General features: G+C 50.1%; 1 protein-coding gene across 1 annotated transcript in view; it reads left to right on the forward strand.

Annotated features, from left to right (window-relative positions):
- The first annotated feature begins 5172 nt into the window (after positions 1-5172).
- Positions 5173-21397, forward strand: part of LOC149362302 (uncharacterized) — a 61463-nt gene continuing 45238 nt past the window's right edge. Inside the window, exon 1 of the mRNA XM_089572983.1 lies at positions 5173-5807. Coding sequence (XP_089429109.1) covers positions 5347-5730 — 384 coding nt within the window. The 5' untranslated portion in view covers positions 5173-5346 and the 3' untranslated portion in view covers positions 5731-5807. The remainder of the gene's footprint in view (positions 5808-21397) is intronic.

Below are 21397 nucleotides of genomic sequence, written 5' to 3' on the forward strand. Positions count from 1 at the left end.
AAAAATTGAGCGACGATCGACTGGATTGATGCGTAGACAACGCGGAAGCGTTCTCTATCTTCTCTGCCTATCTTCTCTCACACACTCGCCGACGTCGGACAGTTTCCGCCATCGTGGCCCTCAGCGCTTTCGAATTTTAAAAAAATGAAATCTAAGTGCACTAGGGTACGATGCAATTCGATTTTGTGGGCAACGCGAGCATTTTATTTATTATTTATTTTTATTTTATTTATTATTACCCTCAGGGTTTAAACATTACAGAGGGGAGTGGGTTGTAATCAATAAATAAACAAAAAATATGCACAGCAATAAGAACATGCAAGTAACACTGTGACAGTTGAGGTTGGTTACAAAATGATCTAAACAAAGTCCCATAACACTTGATTAATATAACACAATGAAATTCGCGATAACATTTGAGTGTACACAGTGGTGAAATTAAATAAGACATGATCACACAGGAAGAGAGGTAGGTGTTATACAATGTCAAGAAAAAGTGGCATGGTCTATATTGCGCACGGGAGACTGAAATAACCAAATTTATTGATTGCTGAAACGCAAGAGGGAAGGCGGTTCCAGTCTATAGATGTGCGGGGAATGAATGAATCGGAGAAACATTTAGTGCTGCATGAATTTATGCCAACCTTGTGAACGTCGTCAATGCGTGATGATACATATGAAGGCGGAATGAGCAATCTACCGTGTAAGTCATCATGGTAAAATATCTTATGAAAGAGGGATAACCATGCATGCTTTCGACGAGATGTGAGGGGTAGCAGCATTATATAGTATTGGCAACATATTAACGGCTAAGTTTGTCGAAGTGCACTGGAACGCGATCTCGTTTGCAAGGGTCGCTTTGTGAATTTCAATGGCTATTTCAGAAGCGCACATTCGCTACCACTTGGCTCAAATCTCGAACTCTTTCCTGTTTATTATAAATCCGATATAAAGGCTTCACTCAGCAGGTGCCCCTGAGAGCTCACAAACGCGGGGACATGCGCCGACTAGGAAGAAGGAAGCGAAAAGACGACAGCCAACTTGTCAGTGTTCGATCGACACTTCTCCGAAAGGAAGGCAGGGGCGGCTCCCCTTCCTGTTCCCGCAGAAGGCGGCCGTCAGCCTCCAACGCAAACGGCATGTGCCAACTCGGGTGCTTCCCGCAGGTGACAGTGAGTGCGTGCGTCTGTGGCAGCCTTCAAGGAACAGTCTTCGCTGATGCCCCCTAATAGGAGCACCAGTTGTAATTAAAGGAAAATGTTCACGGCACTACCTTTTCCGAACGTGATATCTCATTGTAAAGCAACGCATTGCACTGGTATTTGATTTGATTTATTGGGGTTTAACGTCCCAAAACGAATCACACTATGAGGGACGCCGTAGTAAAGGGTTCCAGAAACTTCGACCACCTGGGGTTCTTTCACGAGCACTGACATCGCACAGCACACGGGCCTCCAGAATTTCGCCTCCATCGAAATTCAGCCGCCGCCGCCGGGATGGAACCCGCGTCTTTCGGGTCAGCAGCCGAGCACCGTAAGCACTGAGCCACCGCGGCGGGCACACTGGTACAGCAAAGGTGCCGGATTTTAAATATAGAATCTCGTCAAATAGCGCCCACTGCATTATCTGTGCTGCGCTGCTGTTAACCACGAGTTAGCAATATTACCCAAGCCTGCTGTTAACCACGACTTAGCAATATTACCCCAGCCGCATAGACTCGATTGCCCGCGAAATATTAGTGGTAGTGATCTAAAGGGACGCTGAAGCACTTGCGAAAACCGGGCTTGGTGCAGCGTCCTACAGTTTTTCATGCTGCGTACTCGAATATGGATCTCATATTAGGCAAAAACAAGCGCGAATTGCATTTTAGCAGAAACATGCAGCCGCCGCCGCGGGGCACACCGAGGGTCGCGCCGCCGCCCGTGACTGGTCAGGAGGCCGTGACGACACAATAAGGACCGCAGAAGCTGCCGATATGGCTCGTGCGCTGCGCTGAAAGCAGATTGCAGCTTTCCGTGGTGTTGTGGCGACTTTTTTTCGCTGACCTCCAAAGAAAATGATACCCTACTCTGTTGATTTGAGGTATCACCTGAAAACAAAAAAATACCCAGCAAAAACACTTCTAGGCCTAGCGCAAGCATAAGCCAGCGGGAAAGACGCGTATACATTCCGTGCGTAAAAAGTGTCAAGCCTATTGTCGGAAAGGAAGGGGTGCGAACAATACTCAAGCCGGTTACCACCATCGCCCGCCTGCTAACCTGCCCGAAAGATGGTCATCCTAAAGAACAGGTTCAATGTGTTTTTCTACGAAATACCCTGGTCTGAGTGCCCGCATTGTACGTGGCGGAAGCAAAGAATTTCACAGAAAGGATGAAGCAGCACAAATCTGACGTCATAGTTAGCGAAGGGCAGTGGGCGAGCGCTGCGCGGCCAGTCACCACAGGATATACTTTGACGGAACTCTAGTGCTGGAGACGCAGCCAAATCAGCGCACAAGGCTACTGCCGCAGTCATGGCGCATTCAGTAGACGGCCGGAAATATTCGCGCCGTCGGAACCCTCGCCCTTCCTAGATCCACAGAGTAAGTTCAGTGACCTGGCGGTCAACGATATGTGTGCTTAACAGCCAAGCTGCAACCCGCAGTCAGACCTTGAAGAAGAAACCGAGTTTCTCGAGCTTATGGGTTACGCGATTATTAGCACACAGCTATGTAGTGTATCCGCTTGAGTGAGAAAAGTGCACACGCAAATGCAGCCGCGCGCTGAAGCTGTCTGTCCGTCCCATCGCGAGGTAACTCTCCGTGAACTGATCGCTGTCAACACTTAACGCAAAGCTCTCCATACCCGAAGATACCTGAACTATCGCAAAATAATGAAATTAGAATCAGAAGTAGAAGCCTTTATCCCATGTTAATTTTCTCTTGTCATACGCGAGAAAATCGAAGGAACCGCGTCTTGGTTCAGCCGTGCCTCTGACTTTATGAAGTCCAAGAAAGAGATCGCATTAGGGACAAGCTCTGCATGCAGCCGCTATAACGATTGTGCTTCGAGCAGAGTACGCTTGCTTCGGTCAGCTTGAACTTTTCAGCTTGAGCTTGAACGCTGCGAGCTTTTGATCTTGAGGGGAGCATTGGAAGACGACACAAATGCGGCCGTAGTTCGCGCACTCGAACCTCGTATTGAACCAGGTGCTTCAAACTCAGTTCACACGTTTTGTACGATCGGCTGCAGTAGTTTGGGGGGCGCGATTTTTGGAAAACGTTTATTGTAGCTTCACCTCGCTACCCAGTCGCCGGATATTGTTACCAGAGGAAGAAGCATGTACGCCCAGCAGTATGCTCTTACAAATCAGGCAACTGGCTTGCGTGACTGCGCCGCAATAATTTTTTTTACCACACCACCATTCAGTACGCCGCAACGCGCGCACCACGATTAACAAGGTATGCAACACGAGAAACGATACTAGATCGACGCTCACTCGGGTGTCTCAAGTATCTGCGGCTCCTCAAAGTGACATCGCGTGGGCCGACATGGACATAAAAAGGACCCTTGTCCGCGGGACGAGGGAGATTTGAACACCACGCTTTCAATTGGTTTTCGCGCCACTCTTTTAGCCCCCCCCCCCCCCCCCCCCCAAAAAAAAAAAAAATCTTCACAGTTTACTTCAGAATCCTAGCACAACAGGAGATTTGAAAACCTCCTTAGTATACGTAAAGGATAAAAAAAGCAAGGAAAACGGTGTTTTTCTGTCGTTCCCAGGGTAGCTGTTCTGCAGTCGGCAGAACAAAAAGGGGTAACGAAGCAGGCAAAGAAAGTGAAAGATGGGAGGGGATCTAAGAAAGGACAATGGAGAGCAGTTCAACATACAGCAGCGTACCACAGATATGCAACAAGCCAACAGATAAGTGTATGGGAAGAAAGCCCTTATTCCCTCAACCCCACGTGTTGAACAGTGTACAATAGACGAATTCGCGCAAAACACAATAGCAATGTAAAAAAAGTCAGCAGCTACTTGCGCACCGGTGTACGATTATAGTTGGAGGCATATGCAAAAGCGCCCTTGCAATAAAAGTTGAGAGCGCTCTACAAAGCCACAGGTTGCAGAAATTATTTTCAGCCCACCACAAACTGCGTCCCTAGTATACGTGTTGCAGGTATGAAATTCAGTGCTTTGTTGAAATAAGAGCTCGTCATACTTAAAGGCTCGCGTCGAACTTAATACATTATCACATCGCCGCAAACTATCACGCTTGGCCCTTTTCCATAAACTTTACCATCATGTTCTGCTCCATGACGATTTTTTCAATCACCTGAATCTTTTTTTCCACGTCGCGACCACGTGCTGAAAGTTAAAAGGCATATCATGCCACACTGCTTCTTTTGCGAAGTCTTTCATACCTAGTACTATAGTCGACTGGAATAATCTACCATCACACATCGCTTCAGAAAGGAACCTTAACAAGTTTCAGGACATTCTAATCATAATGTCTGTTTAGCTTTACCAATTGATTGAACCACATGCTGCATTCAGCTGTTTTGTTATTTTGTTTTGTTCCTGCGATTATGTTATGCCTCTAAAGCACTACCTGTTCTTTTTTCGTGTAAATTACAAATTGTGTTACAGGTTTTTGTTTGTTTCTTTTGTTTTGTTTTCTACTTGTGCTTTCTGTATTTATGTATTGCGCAATGGCGCTTGCTCATTCTTGTTTTGCGTTCTTGTGTGTCAATGCTCCCCCCTATGCAATAAATAAATAAATAACAAAAATGATGTGTTGCGCGAAATGATGATTGTAGCGCCGCTCATGAGTGCACGAAGTAATTTTTCGGGGTGTTGTCACCAGCAGTACGGTGAAAGGCACGACTCAACGTCCAGTGCGCCACACTGACCAGTGCGCAAACTTTTTTCGCTAACATTGCCGCGCCACCGCTGCACGAGCGACGTCCACACCGGTGGAATAGCACGCCTCACCGCTCCGCGCGACTGCTCACCTCCCCAGCCGCGCCCGTGCCACGCCGCCGGCGGAGCACTACGCATCGGCGGCAGGCGGCGCAGCCCACGAGAGCCGCTGCCGTCTCCCCCCGGCGAGTGAGTCACACCCAGCGCCTCCTACTCTTCCTCGCCGACGGCTGCTGCTGCCCACCCGCGTGCGGCGGCAGCTACAGAGAAGCGCCTCATCGCCGGCCGCTGAAACCGGCTGATGCTCCTCGCCGACACGGTCTTCGGGAGAGTGCTGCAGCTCACTCATCGCGGACCTCCCTCTCCCTGTCATTGACTCCGCCGGGCGAAGCCGCGTTCTGTCACCGATCCGAGCTACGCCGGCGTCTCGGTGACCACGCGAGGAGCGGCATGGCTGCCGCCGCATCGGCGTCGGCGGCGCTGGCCCGCCACGCGCTCCAGCTGCTCAAGACCGTGGCGCGGGACGTGTTCGCCGTGCTGGCCGTGGTCGCCTTCTTCATGACTCCGCTGGCTGCGCTGCCCTACACGCGCGCCTACGTGCCCAACACGTACACGCTGTCCAACTCCAACTGCTCGGCGTGGGCTCTGCGCATCCTCGGTTGGCTGCTGCTCCTGCCCGGCACGGTGTCCGTGCTCTTCGTGCTCCTGGTGCTGCCGCCGCTGTGCATACCGCGCCGCTGGAAGTATCGGGCTGTCGTCGAGAACTACAAGGTCGGCCCGCAGACCACGTTCCGCTGGGAGTCGCCCTTCTTCGACCGCAAGTACCGGCTGTGACGCGCCGCGCCGGCGAAGGTGGTGACAGCCGACCGGGGAACCGATGCTGTCTCGCGCCGTGGGAGACGAGCACGGAGGTTCGTGAACCTTCGGATTTCCCCGCATTTCACTCTCGGATGCGCTGCTTACGCGGAAAGGCGAGACCTGGAAAATTCAGTACGAGGAAGCGTCTTTTTAGCATTTGCGAGCTTCGCCTGCTATGCACATGATATTGTGGTTTAGTGAAAGCGTGCAACGTGGTTCCGCGAGTTGACATAAATTCAGCTGCGTCCATGCAGCAGCACACGCATGATGGGAGCACTCCGAAACAAGGCAGACGTAAAGGAGGTCCGGTATACCGACTAAGTCTGACGACTTAGTCGGTATGCCGGGTTGTTTCCGAAACTTTCCAACAAAATGCACAATCCGCCCCAAACTAAATGATATGTCAGGGTATTTTTGTGCCTATTTCCAGTTTCGGACGTTATCAGCTTTTTTTCGCTTTGTTTCAAAATATCTTTGCAAGGCTCGATGAGACATCGCGTTGAACTTAATCAAAAGCAACGTAAAACACGGGGAAACGTGCGAAAAAAAATTTTATCAGCGGGTCAAGGTTAACGTCATGTGCCACAGTTGTGCACGTATTCGATAAGATAGCACCTATAAATCTTCAGTGCCGACATTGCGGAGGTCGAGGTTTCGTAATTTACGGTGCATACCGTGTAATACGATTATCTTAATCATGTTAGGAAAAGCGGATTCCTCTTGCCTCCGCGTAGTGTGTTCACTAAGCTTACGACTTCATGGCGCGCCTCCTCTGCTCGCGCACTTGTAAAACATCCACAAAAGGGAAAAAAAAATTAAGTGGATAAGTGCCTGGAAAAGCAGAACTCGTACAGATAATCGACGCAGGCTCTTACAATCCGAGTCGTCGCATATGGCATCGCGTTGGCTTCCATCTTTCATTCGAAGCGGTGCTCTTCCTTCTAACGTCACTCAACATGTTAAAACTCATTTCCGAGGAAAAACGGAGAATAGGCTCCACCAATTTAAATATTATAGCAAGCACACTTTTTCCTCTTTTATGAAGTTTCCTCTTTGCGGATAATATCCAAAAGTCATTTTCAAATTTAGTGGAGCAATAAGCGAAAATGTTGTTTGCAGCCAAACGTAGCTCAATTTATGCGTCATAAAAAGCGTTGTACGGCGTCCGCATTGCGGAAAAGCTGTCCGATGTGACCGTTTCGCTGCTCTTGATATACCGACAGGCAGATTGTCACGGGAATCACGAATTTGATTCGCTCGATGCGCCGTCTAGTTTCTGAGCCACGGAAGTGACCGACACGGAGGTTGCAGGTCTCTATTCGGCGTCGTTTGACGATTAATAATCGATGAAACAGTAACGCGCACATGCCGAAGCGGAGGGAGCGCCGCTAAGGTTCACCGAAATGGAAGAGCCCCGGTTAGTTTCGACCTTTTGTTTCACCGGCAAAGAAACCACAGTGCTTTAGAAGTTTTGCGTTGTGCCTCTTACGAAATGCGGCTGCCCCAACGCGATCGAACCCGCGTCCTCGCGCTCAATTCAGCGCACGCCACAGCTGCTTGGTTGTCACGCACATGGGAAGCCAACGGCTCCCCAAAGACAGAAAAAAGAGCTCTAGGGTGGAGATGAAGGGTTTACGGTCGGCAGCGTGCGCAGGTACCTATACAGTGCGCTTCATTTTCTTTTCTCTAATTAAAATGGCAGTGTCTGTGGCCTCAGGCCATCCTCGGCATTAAAGGGCAGTATTTTTCCAATTACATGGGTGAGTCTTACCTGAAGAGCTGTATTCTTCGCAGGATCTTTGTGCGGCTGCTAATTTTTATCTTTACTTTTAGGCTAGTGAGTGCGCATTTACAATTCTATTTTGACGAAGTTGCTGTTAACGGGCTCGGAATGTTTGGATGTGCGGCCACACCTAGGCAGGAATACACGTGTTCTCTAATGATTAAGTCCGCACCCTTACTTCCATGATTGTGGTAAAAAAAAATGCGGTCTGCAGTTCAGACATCGTGTGTCTTTAGCCTGTTTGCCTTCACTTTTACGGAAATGGCCCGTGAAGAAAGCGTGAAACATTTGAAAACTGAGCATCGGTTTTTTCTAGTTCCAACCTTACGCGCTGCTGCCACACGGTAAGTTTAAATTGTTTGGTTTATTGGGGATTAACGCCCCAAAGTAACTCAAGCTATGAGGGATGCCGTAGTGAAGGGCTCCGGAAATTTCAACCGCCTGGGGTTCTTTAACGTGCACTGACATCGCACAGTACACGGGCCTCTAGCATTTCACCTCCATCGAAATTCAGCCGCCGCGGCCGGGACCGAACCCACGTCTTTCGGGTCATCAGCCGAGCGCCGTAACCAGTGAGCCACCGCGGCGAGTAAGTTTAAATGGTCAGTGAGAAGTTCGAATGCGATCCGACAAATGACGCTAGGCTCAGCCAACTAGGCAAGTTTTACTTAGTAAAGACCATTGGAATTCAAGCTGTAAACAAGCTAAAAGTCACTCATTGATGTCACTGTCATTTTAATTGAGTACTTCCGGAAAAAGGTGACTAAATACTTCACACCATGGCACAATAAACGTGCAACATGGTGGAGGAGTCAGTGGGACAGTGGGAAATGATACACATCTAATTTTAGAAGCATTCATTTTTCACCGGGAAAACTGCCACAGATAAGCCACCTCTCCTCAGACACTATTGTTGCAGCGCTCGTGGGGCATTTTTTATCTAGTCGAAAAGCGCAGCATCGGTTACAGGTATGGCTGCTTCTCTAACACCTTGGAAGGCCAGGAGGCAACTGTGATATGAGCATATTTATGGGAACGGTCTAATTTTCTGATGCATAAGGAAACCTTGCTTGTAAAGTTTCTTCTGCTCTCGCACAGAATAGCTATGGTTGCCTTAAAAAACGAATGGGGTGTGTTTCTTACAATGAATGGCACAACACACACAAGCGTTCCGAGGTGGGTTCTGGTGAAGTATTGATTGCTGTGGTGCAATTTTTGTATGCGAAAAACTGAGTTCATAAACAATTTCCCGTTGAAAAATGCGCTTGACCCAAACTTGTGGGTACGGACTTGGGACATGACGCCCAACTTTCTATCCTCGTGGTAAGGATTCAAGCTGCCTCTCTGTTGTTTTCTTTCTTTATGTGTGTGGTTTGTCTAGATGTAACGAGGTTTTCGCTATTTTTTTTCTTGCCCGAACTGCTGCGCAGAAAACGAGGGCTTTCGTGTAGTCTAGGCCCACGAATCCTTTTCGTTCCCAAGGATCGGGCTGACCCCGTACGGACACTTACCTCACCAGCGTATTCGTGCTGACACGCACCAACAAGGATGCAGAGTGGGTTCGCCGGCCGCCCTTGTTTTGCGGGGCTTCCTCGTCGTCGCCGCTGTTGCGCTGCCAGCTCTAACCCGTTACGCAACTCAGCGGTAGCCGCAGCCTCGCTCCATTCAGCGCTATGCGCTCGTGAAGCGCACAAAGAAAGAAGATACTTTTAGAGCTTATTGTGTCGCTCCGTCCTGCTTCTGAGGCGGTATGCGCGCGTCGTGCAGTGCCGTCTTTCCACTCCGTCTCTCGACCTCCTTCAACTGCCTCCTTCATGCGTTCCGTCACGGGGCAGTTTAGGTGGTCGGAACCTGCGCTCGAGATTTGCATGCGAGCAGCCGTGTGCCAGGTAAATAAAAGTAGAAAGAGTAACTTTTACTGGCGAAAGCAGCGGTATTGAAACGCTGCTTGCCCGAGGATATTTCAGGCAATTCGTCTGCGCGCTCTGCCGAACTCCAGGAAGCCAAGTCACAGACAGGCGGCACAATAGACCATTTCCGGAAATCTGCGAGTGAGCTTCTCCGCAAGGCTTGTTTTCCTACCATATAGGGCCTCGTTCCCAGACGACCCTCTCGCATTCTTTGTGGGAACGAAGAGTGAAGTTCCCACTTTCTGAGTAAACTCAGGAATGTCGCCAGTTGTCTTCAACATGGCTCCGAGAGAGCTGCCGAACTAGTACCATTTTACAACATTGAAGCCTTCTGTAGCACTGCAGCATAGGCTGGGCAGGAAATGGAAGGAAATGAGCCCTTGTTCCCGTGACGGCAGGTGTGGTCTGCCTCATTCTAAATTTCCTTGAAATTTTCTGCTGCACAAATTAAACTGACCCCGCACCGTCGCTCCAACTTCCTCCCTTCACACCTCCGCATCCCTAGCCCGAACAACGAACATATCCCACTCACCACCTATCGGCGACAAAGGCCGTTCTCCCCCCTTTTCGTGCCTAGCTTCCGCTGCAGGCACGCCGACCAGTTGTTATTCGTACGAAGAATGTGAGTATTGTCTGTTTTCAAGATATATTAGTTGGAAAAGAAGCCGTGCGGAAAAGCTGACTTACTGATTTCCGTAAACGGTCAGTTGTCGCGCCGCTAGGCAGCACCAGCGCATAGCACTCAGGACAAAGCTCGGGTGGATCTTATTGGAATAGTGCATCTGGGGTGAACTGTTCGGTGTCGTGATGCCCGTAAACTCACAACAGGGGACAGAAGAAAACATCCCAGATTTTTCACTCGTTAGTCCTCAGAAGGGAAGGGGCTGGAATAGCGGCACCGCTACTGATGGCTTAAAACTCCACCATATAATTGGTATCGTACATACACTACGGATATAACATGTTCGGCTGATTTCGTAGGATTTTAAATTGTTTCACTTTTTTGTCAACGTAAAAACTCGCTAACTGATTACAAAACTCAAAGCTCTGCATTTCGTGCTCATTTCGTTGAAATAGAAGACCTAGTTATAGCAACCGAGCTGCTAAACTGTGAACGCCCGTAAGCTTGCGTGGTACGACTGCTCCTCCAATCTGAACGCATTTCTTCCCGCGCCATTTTGAGAAAGAAGGCTTTTGGACTTCACCAACTTACCCGCCGACAACTGAGTGGTTACCGAATGATTTTCTATACGAGGTCTCTTAGAAAAGTATCCGACCTTTGGGCGAAGAAAAAAATCTGGTACAACTGGAGCGTTGGAAACCTAATTATCTTCAAAGTGGTCTCCTTGGGACTCTACACACTTCTTCCAGTGGTGCTGCCATTGTTGGAAGTATTCCGAAAAGGGCCCTTTCGGAATGTGGTTTAGCTCAGCTGTCGTTGCAGCCATAATGTCCTCTCTTCTCTGAAATCGCGCTCCTTTCAATGGCCTCTCGATGTTGGGAAACAGCCAGAAGTCGTAGGGGGCCATATCAGGAGATTAGGGAGTCTGCTGAACTACAGGAGTCTGGTTTTTCGCCAAAAAAGTTTGAATCAAGTGCGAGGAATGTGCAGGAGCGTTGTCGTGATGGATGCGCCAATTTCCTGGTGACCTCAACTCCGGTCTCTTGCGCCGCACAGCACCACGTAGGCGACGGAGGACATCCCTGTAGAACTCTTTGGTCATTGTTTGACCCTGTGGGGTGCGTACTCGTGGTGTGCCACCCAAAAAGAGTCAAAGAAAGCAGTCAGTCTGACTTTGACATTGCTGCGCACTTGGCAGGCCTTCTTTGGTCTTGGTGGCGTGGAATGCTTCCACTGTGATGACTGGGATTTAGTTTCCGGGTCGTACCCGCACACACAAGACTCGTCAACAGTGATTATGGTGTTGAAGTCGGGGTCGGTGTGGAATTCAGAATTTCCTGGGAGACTTCAACACGATGCTGCTTTTGCTCCACCGTGAGCAGCTTCGGCACGAATTTCACCGCAACTCTCGCCATAGCCAAATCTTCGGTGATAATGGAATGTGCAGCAAAATTGCTGATGTCCACCTCTTCCGCAATTTCTCGGATAGTCACACGACGGTCCCGCATCACCACAGCGTTCACTTCGGATATGGCCTGGTCATTTCGGCATGTTGATGGCCGACCGGAGCGTGGCTCGTTCTCCACTGATGTGCGGCCGACTTTAAACCAATTGTATCACTGCTTAATCTGTGTGCTGCTCATAGCATCCTCACCGAAGGCCGTCTGAATATTCCGAATGGTTTCCACTTAGCTGTCGCACAGTTTCTGGCAAAATTTGAAGCAGTAGCGCTGCTCCTGTAACTCCGCGATTCTCCTTGCAATAAAAAACCGACGAGAGCACTGCACACTGTCTCACTCAAACGCTGCGTCCCAGTGATTGACGCTATTGGCAGGCGGGAAAAAATTCGTGTATGCGCACGAAGGTTCACGGTCGGCTTATGCAAGCGCGCTTGTTTCATATCCATCAGGTGTTCGCAAAAAAAAAATAAAGTCGGATACTTTTCTAACAGACCTCGTATGTCGCTTCTCAGCCTGCCCCGCCGCGGTGGCTCAGTGGTTACGGCGCTCGGCTGCTGACCCGAAGGACTAGGGCTCGATCCCGGCAGCGGCGGCTGATTTTCGATGAAGGCGAAATTCTAGAGGCCCGTGTACTGTGCGATGTCACTGCACGTTAAAGGGAAGCTGAAACGGTTTTTTGAGAATTCGAGGTTATTCAAGAATTCGAATCTATCAAGCTTCTAGATAAACCATGCAAAGTATTTTGGCCTTAGCATTTAAAATGGTGACATAATCGTCGATTAAAACCGCGACTATGTTTACGCTTCTACTCACTGCGTTGGAGGAGTGCGAGGAAACTCGGCAGTGACGTCATTTCTGCCGAAATTTCAATGTCCGTTGCTTACGCCTGCATGTGCGTCGTCAGATGACGCCAAACAATCCATTGTGAGCTTCAACTTCGATGTCGTCGGTTTTCTTCCATGTAATAATCGTTTCTTCGCTGGAAACTTAGTCCCGTCATACGTGACGACATTATCGGTGCCTCTGCCCGTCGCTGTGCGCTTCAGAAGCTGAACGCCGACGTCGACTTTATTTGTCGATTACGCCACCGTTTCAAATGCTAGAGCAAAACGATTTCGCAGGCTTCACCAGCACATTTCGCACATTCGGCAACCTTAAACTCATCGAATTCTAAAACCGCTTCAGTTGCCCTTTAAAGAACCCCATGTGGTCGAAATTTCCGGAGCCCTTCACTACGGCGTCCCTTCCTAGCCTGAGTCGCTTTGGGACGTTAAACCCCATAAAACCTAAACCTAAGCTTCTCAGCCTGAAGTTTGGATCAGCGCTTCTTTTCCGGATTGCTCAGGCATTGCGTATAAATACGAGACATCTTTAATGAGACAGAGGAGGCATATACATGACCACGCACATCCGCAAACAGGACATGCGCACATGTGCACATGTGTATGTGCACCCACGCGCACAGATATGCACATACGTACCCACGGTCGAAGCAAACACGGGTCGGAACAGTAAGTTTGCAACTAATTGAAAGAAGCATTGTAATACGGCCAGCGCCGTGAAAGCCTCATCGTGCTTGCACGGCAAGGCATGAGTCATACATCTGCTGACCGCCAACCTTATACTACCGGAAGACTCGCACGTAAGGATAAGGAAAACATCCGGTGGCGAGCCTGACCAACACCCTCTAGGCCTGACGCGTTGGCTGCTGAGGAGGAAGACGCGGTCGCTTCACCCACAGGTTTGCACGCGCCGACTGTTAGGCGTATCTGACGGAGCGGGAGTAAAAATAAATGCACGACGCAAAGCTGCGTGAGCTCGCTCCAATTGAATGGGGGCACACCGTACACGGGGCAACGCCAACGAGGAAGTGCGTCACCCCCCCCCCCCCCCCCCCCGCCTTCGGCCCCATGCGCGATAACCGTCGCGCGGACGTTATATAAGGCTCTAGATTGTTCACGCTTCCTTCTATTCACTCGTCTAACTGGGCCGACGGGATGGGGAGTGGCGGTGTTGTTTCTTTATTGCTTTGTCTCTGCCGTTGTATATGCTAGGATGACGTTTTTCTTAGGTGTGTCGAGATAAAAGTGGCAAGTTTTCTTCCGCGTGTCTCGACATGTTTGTGTTACGTTTCCGAAGCGCGACTCGTGTAGAAGTTTTATTATCGCGCTCAGTATACGACTTCGAGCGTGTGTCACGCCGACTGGGCTTTGCAGTTTACGTCTATATGGTTGGTGGAGTTTAACGTCCCAAAGCGACTCAGGCTATGAGCGATGCCGTAGCGAAGGGCTCCGGAAGTTTCGACCGCCTGGGGTTCTTTAACGTGCACTGACATCGCACAGTGCACGGGCCTCTAGAGTTTTGCCTCCATCGAAATTCGGCCACCACGGCCGGGATCGAACCCGCGTCTTTTGTGTCAACAGCCGAGCGCCATGAAACAATTGAGCACCGCGCCGGGTTTGACTTCTGGTTTGGTTTATTGGTTTATTCTTTATTGGGGATTAACGTCCCAAAGCGACTCAGGCTATGAGGGACGCCGTAGTGAGGGACGCCGTAGGTTCTTTAACGTGCACTGACATCGCACAGTACACGGGACTAGAATTTCGCCTCCATCGAAATTCAGCCGGCCCGGCCGGGATCGAATTCTGTATGACGCGTTGTGGTGGACAGCACCAAACACATCATAATGCCAAAGTTGATATTGTCTGCATAGACTGTTCCAGCGCTAAATGCGCACCGTAGAAGGCTACTGCCGGTTAAACAGGTGGATTATCCGCGCTAGGATTTGACGCTGAGGTAGCATACGACGGTCTTGCCTCTTCAATACCAAGTATTGATGAGGTAATTGCTTGATTTGATCAGAATTAATTATAAATCCGCGTCGTCTGCAGCACTAGCGACCCACAACAAGCAGCTTTCGCACAGTGCGCGTTTTGCGTCGCAGCAGTTTGTATGTATTTATCCTTGATCTACCATGTGTCTGTTAGCTTGGGCCGTATTGCTTCGTTAAGGGGGCCCAGACTCCGACTTGCGTCGTGTAGGTCGTACACAGCGCATTAGTGCATTCGGCGTCAAGTTTCTTGACCATGCCTGCTCTATTCGCGGCACTCGCCTTGACAAAAAGAAAAAAAAAGAAACGAAGTCTTCTCTGCGCCTCATCATCATTCGCAAGGCGTAATGTGACAGAGAGGGAGAAAATATAATTTACAGCGCATAACTCTGGGGCAGATGAGGATGTCTTAGGCATGGCTGCGCAAGGCCAGCTGGTCCGGTAGAGTCTCTTCTCGAGGCTGGGCCAGGGTCTCTTCAGTTCTTAATGAATGACGGGCTTAATGACCTTTTCCTAATGAGCAGCGATTCGCACAGCAGGGCTGGCGTAGAGCGCTTCGGCATCACTATGTTTTTGGAAACCGCAGTCCAGGCGGAGCACATCGCGTGCCTAATTCCTGCCCCCACCCCCCCTATCCAATCAAAACAAAAAAGAAAGCGTTCAGCTCCTCGCTGCGAAAAAAACCACCCGAGCGTGTTTAACAGAAAAACTTGTCCAGCACAGGCTCACAAAACAGTCCTCATTGTTTCTATGACCGTCAGCGGCTATGATTATCCGTACGAAAAAGATACGTGCCCTGATTTTACTGGGATGACAGCCCTTCTGTCAGCTTGCACGGCTTCAAATACGCCACGGTTTTATACGCCCTCATTCTGTTTCCTTTTTTTACAACTGGATTGTACCACGAGGAATGTTACAGGTCATTGGACCGAAGCTTCTAAAAAAATGTTTAACTAGAATAGCTTTGCCTGAGCAGACAGGTGGGGCAGAATAAATTTACGAGCATCGCGCTTGCACATGGTGAGGCATTTATTTTTTTTCTGAAACCCAACAGTCGAAGTTTAAAAAACTAACATATTTTGTTGCTTTTTAGAGAGAAGCCATTCTCGTGTACGATACCTCCACTGCCCCAAATCGACCTGTTGCAAGGGGCGCCTGTTTTCCACGCGTTCTTCTTTCCATTTTTCTTTAACCCGTGAACAAAGCGCGAAACATTTGAAAACTGAGTGGCGCCAGTTCATGACTCAAGCATTGCAGGGTTTGCGCTTCAGAAGTCCTGCTACCGCCTGCGCGCTCCGGTTACTAAGCAACATTTTCCGCGACAAATTCCCAGCACGAGCATCTGACGTTTAACAGTACTGCATATTGAGCGAGTTGGTGTGACATTATAGCGTAACAGAATGTGCTATGCTCCAAAGCAGAAAATTACGTGGGCAGAACACGTAATGCGGAAAACAGATGATCGATGACATCTGCGGATAATACAGATAGAGTGCCGAGTTTAAGAAACCGCCCACACCATATCTCATTCGATTCTTGCGTGCGCACGAATTACGCTGGGCAGGAGGGGAGGGGGGGGGGGGGGGACACACGGTCACAGGTATACGCTTTGCTAACTAATCAACAAATTAACGAATTAGTCTGAAACCAGCTATGGTCGACGCGTAGTCAGGAGTGGGAATGAAATTGGGACATTGGCTGGGACTATAAAGTGGCCACGGCGGCTGCATGACTTGGCTAATTCGACAATGATGACCAGTAAGGGGGAGAGGGGGGGGGGGGGCGGGTACGGGAAGGGTAGAGGACTGTGTTTTCCAGTGTACGCAGCCGGAGAGCGAAACGCACCCCTAAAACTCTTTCGGCAGGCTGTTGGACGTAAGTTGATCTGTACAGCGAATCAGTGCGCGTGGTGGTGCTTTGTAAATAGCACAAGGCATTCGCTGTGACGTCATAATCATAATAAAGGCCGCCTCGGGGGCTCAGTGGTTATGGTGCTCGGCTGCTGACCCGAAAGACGCGGGTTCGATCCCTGCCGCGGCGGTTGAATTTCTTTGGAGGAGAAATTCTAGAGGCCCGTGTACTGTGCGATGTCAGTGCACGTTAAAGAACCCCAGGTGGTCGAAATTTCCGGAGCCCTCCACTACGGCGTCTCTCATAGCCTTAGTCGCTTTGGGACGTTAAACCCCATAAACAAACCAACCATAATCATAATAGGCGAAGGATTATTAAAATATCGATGTTCCACTTTTTTAACCACTCCTGCTGTGCTTTGAGCCCCCTTTCACTAAACGGTCCTTCCATTTCACGCACTACACGTACATGCAACTGCTCACAGACACGCACGCATGCACACAGGTGCGCGCACCTGTAATTCAAGCTGCCGCGTTCCGTACATACAGCTGGCTGTCCCCTTCCCTCTCTTTGCACAGCGACGCTTGCCATACACGGTGACTTGTTCGACTCCGGCATTTCTTTCTTTCTTATGTTTCGCGCATATTGCATATGCTTTCGACATTCAGTAAAGAGCCCGCGGCATGGCTTGCCTTGTTCATGCTGAAGCAGAACGACGAACGCAGTGAACTATGGCACGCTGAGTGTGTGTGACAGAAAGCAGAAAATGGAGCTTTTTCTGCGTAAGTAGGGTGCTACTCTTGCAGCCGTTAATCGCTGCTATAGTCAGATACAATTCAAGAATGAGCGGAGATGCCACTTAAAGGAGACCCTCCAGCCAGTGGCGTCGATCGGCGTCTCCTGTTCGAGCGATTTTCGCCCTCCTCCCCTTGACCGCTTCCTTTTGGGCTCGCTAGAGTGAAATCCCAGGGGGTGGCAGATGAATGGGGAATAATCATGCTTAATCGGAATTAAAGTGGTGTCATAAAAATCGGTCGACGCCATTGGCTGGAGAGCCTCTTTTGAGGGTCACTGCCACTTCGTTCTTGAGTTGTATGCGACCATCGAAACTTGCCCTCTGGAGAAGGAATTCGATGGGGAGTGGCCATTATAAATACCTTCGCAATACTCTCGTGCGTTTGTGTTTTATGCGTATATGTGTATGTGCCTATGTTTTCGTGCTTCTATGCGGACACCTAGCACGAACGAAAACTAGACACTTGCTCGGCTGCTGACCCGAAAGACGCGGGTTCGATCCCGGCCGCGGCGGTTGAATTTCTTTGCAGGAGAAATTCTAGAGGCCCGTGTGCTGTGCGATGTCAGTGCACGTTAAAGAACCCCAGGTGGTCGAAATTTCCGGAGCCCTTCACTACGGCGTCTCTCATAGCCTTAGTCGCTTTGGGACGTTAAACCCCATAAACTAAACCAAACCGAAAACTAGACAAATAGGCTTCGTGCGTCCAAAGCACCAGCGGTTTCGCTCTCCGCGCCAGGACGTTTCACTTCCGGCGACTCTCCCGACGTGTCAGTTTTTGTCAGTCTGTCTGACGCACCACTTCCGCGTTCTCCTACACCAGCCGCGCCCACTGGTTCTTTTTTTTTTTCTTTAGACTTCACCCCAATGGCGCGTGCACACGAGCAGAAAGCATATCCTCTGTGTGCATCGCTCGTGAATGACGCTCGCGTTAGGCAGCCTTGGCCGACTGGCAGTCAGTTCATCTTCGATGAAGCCTGAACCTGCGGTTGTTTGTTATCACAGCAGCGCCGGGGCCCGTCTTCTGTGCCAGTTCTGGCGGGCTTTGGCGCCGCGCCCGGATCCCGCCGCTCGAGTGACCAAGCGACGTCAGTCGCAGATCGGAAAAAAAAAAAACACTCTCAGTTGGTAGCATTGCGGTATGCGGCCGGCATTTGCAAGCCAAGCCGACATGCCTAAGTAGGCCCGACGTGAAGTGGTCATATTTAAAACTGCGCGAACAAAACAAGGACCGAGCAAGAACACAGTAACACACACAAGCGCAGACTTCCAGCTTTTATTCGAAAAGATTGCCGCAGTCTTTTATACCATCTGTGGATACCATCAACACACCCCAAACCATCCGTAACATTTAAAACACGTGCGCTTATCTCCTCTGAACGTCCCAAACATTCCACGATAATGGCCAGGCACCTAGCGGCACACAAGTGACTCAGAAACTTGTTTTGTTCGCGCAGTTTTAAATATGAACGATTCAGACCAACTAGCCCGCCAGAAGATACTTTTGAACCCACGTGAAGACCGAGACTAAACGCGTCACGGGTTGTCACGTGGGGCAGGCTTTCTGGTTTTTCGTTGTTTAGAGTAGGCTTCAAAACTGTCGCGTGACATTCACTGCAGAATTTTTCTTCTCCTGTGATGACAGCTGTCCACGCAGGCGGATGTCCGTATTCTCTAACCCGGACGGCACGTCTTCTGTATACGAAGCCTAGCCTTATCGTTCGTAGCTTACTCCACTCACAGTCTTGAGTAAAAGAACGCGATGCTGCAACAGAAACTTGCAAAGACGCCGTAACGGCCATCGAGCTCTTGTCGGCAAGAGTCGCGGCGTGATAAGTACACGGTTAGATAAGAGAAGCGTAAATGCAGCAGCAGTGGCCACCCTGAGCGGCGAAGGCTTGCGTGGTGGTATGTCGCAACTGCCAGCCGCCGCACTCATCTGCTCACTAATGTGGGAGCAATAGGTCTGGCCGACGGGGGTGCGGCAATGCTTATCATCGTGTACGCGGTTGGGGGAAAGCGGGGGAGACGTTTATGTATTGCTGTCGTGTCTTCTTCCACGTGCGTACAAAAAGTGTTCCAGCTTTCGGACCGCTTTCGGAGTGTATAGCTCATCGTTTTGCGTTGGCGTTATGCAGGAACTGGACAAGAAATGTGTCCATACCTCGGTGAAATTTTGCGCTTGCTTGAGGAAATCGGTTTCCAGCCCACTGTAAAGCTAGCCCTAATGACTGACACTGGCTGCAACTGGAACAGATTTGGCCATTCTGGCAGGTTGTCCGGTGATGAAAGCTAGTTTTCGAAACCCTTCGTGTAATATTTACTCTCAGACTAAAAATACATGGTGCTTTCGTGCTTCATATAGTGGTGTATATATACACTGCGCATGAATATCTGCAGGATCAGCCTCAAGAATAGCTGTAGACTGTTGAGTGTTGTAGCGCTGTTCATGCGTTTTTATCTGGGAGTAAGCTATCGTGGGACTCGCTACGTCGAGAGAGCTTGTAAAAGTCAAGGTCTTCGAGGCCAGAGCCCGCTGCGAAACGGCTGTCGGAGTTGGCTTCCAATGATAGACTGGTTAGTTGTCCATTCCATGATCTCTTGTTTCCGAATCTTGCACACGGTTAATGCGCTCTCGCCCTCTAACACTGGTAGGGCTGCAACTGCAATGGTGTTCTTCGGTGTCCTTCCTTCGCTATTCGAATTAATCTCTCGGCAGTTTCTTTTTAGCTCTGTATGAGGCAGAGAGTTGTATTCAAATTTGCCCTTCATGTCGTTGCGGGCGTCAGAGGGCAGTACCGCTTTCTGGAACAAGTACTGTTCGAAAAATATGGCTCGCCGGCATCCCGGTATCGGTGCAGTGCACCGCCATTCCGTTTGTGTGCATTCTCACTTATCGGCACCCACAAAAGAGTCGATGCACATCACGCGCGGTGCATTATTTGTGTCCAGGCATTTTTGTTGTGCCCACCTCTTAACACAAATGTTCGTGTCACCGCTTTCCGCAGCCACTGAAAGTTGTGTTCTAAACCGGACGACGCCTCAATCACACGCCTGCCATGGCTGACGTGCTTTCTGAGGTGACGTCCCAACTTCACCACACGACTGCTGCTCGTTTCATTCCGCTTCAGTGTAGAAGGATCACTGGGTGAATTCTAGGAAGCTGTTCGCAAAAAAGTTGCCAGTGGCTTAGCTCTGCTATGCCAGGATATACGTAGCGTGAGCAGTGACGCCACGTGGCTCTGCGCCGGCGCTAGTGACGTCACTCGCTCCTCTGCGCATTTGCAGTAGGGTCGACGGAGGCAGCACGCGAAACGGCGACACGACACTGTGGCCAATGTAGCTCACGCCATGAAAATTGCGCGAGATAGAGTAATAGTCGCTCGATGCAGCGTTTTGCGTCATGTATACCGTTCTTTCGAGCTGTCTCTCGTGATTGATTGATTGATTGATTGATTGATTGATTGATTGATTGATTGATTGATTGATTAAAACATCTTTATTTGTTCAGTATTCTCAGAACGTGTGGGTGGGCCTCCTAGTCCGGTAGTCCACTGGCTGCTGCTGCTGCGCTGGCCCTCCCCACCAGCCAGTACTGACGGTCAGGATCATCGCCGAGCAGAATAGCCTCCCACTGCTCCTCCGAGGGGTTGGGGATGGGCTAAACTAAGGGATTAAATTTACTGCATCTAACTTAGTGTCCCGCTTGCTTGCTTTGGAGGCGTGCTGTTCGCTGACGAGTGTTTTTCAACCCGGTAACAACTAAGCTGCGCAAATGTTCGCATCATTTAGCTATGCATGCGTTGTCTGCAAGCAAGTCGGTCCTCCAGGCTTTCACGCGACCGCTGCAAGCTCGCGCTCAGCGGGAAGTGCAGCCTTCACGCATCGCGTGGCGCGCTCGCTACGGCCTTCACGCTCCTTCGTCCGTTTGCCGACGGGTCCGGAAACGCCAATTTTCTCGCACCCTCACCCTAAGCGGAGCAGTCGTACAAAAGGCATGCGCAGAGTGGCCGAAGAAGAGGAGGTTGGTCTCGTCTTCTCCGCTGTTGTTGATCTGGTTTCTGCTTTTATTGCGAAGCAATACTACTTTCACTTTCAGCTCAACGCGTGGCGAGGCCGCGGTAGCTACCATTGACCTTGAACGGCGCGCCTAGCGGTGTGACGTCACAGCTCCAAGAGCAGGGCTCCAACTTGGGCCGTCGCGAGGCGAGGCCGCGCGTGGTGGCTGCTGCCTAACTCCTGCGCCCGCCGCGCGCGGATTGGGTTGCATAGGATTGGATTGGATTAGATAAGATTAGATTGGATTGGATAACTGATACATCACCACAAGCACCACCACCAGCTACACTACCAGCTGAACCATGGCGTAGCTACGGATATTGCTTTAGCAATTA

The sequence above is a fragment of the Amblyomma mixtum genome, chromosome 2 (genome assembly GCF_055824585.1).
Source record: "Amblyomma mixtum isolate Tamu chromosome 2, ASM5582458v1, whole genome shotgun sequence".
In the NCBI taxonomy this organism is placed as follows: Eukaryota; Metazoa; Arthropoda; class Arachnida; order Ixodida; family Ixodidae; genus Amblyomma; species Amblyomma mixtum.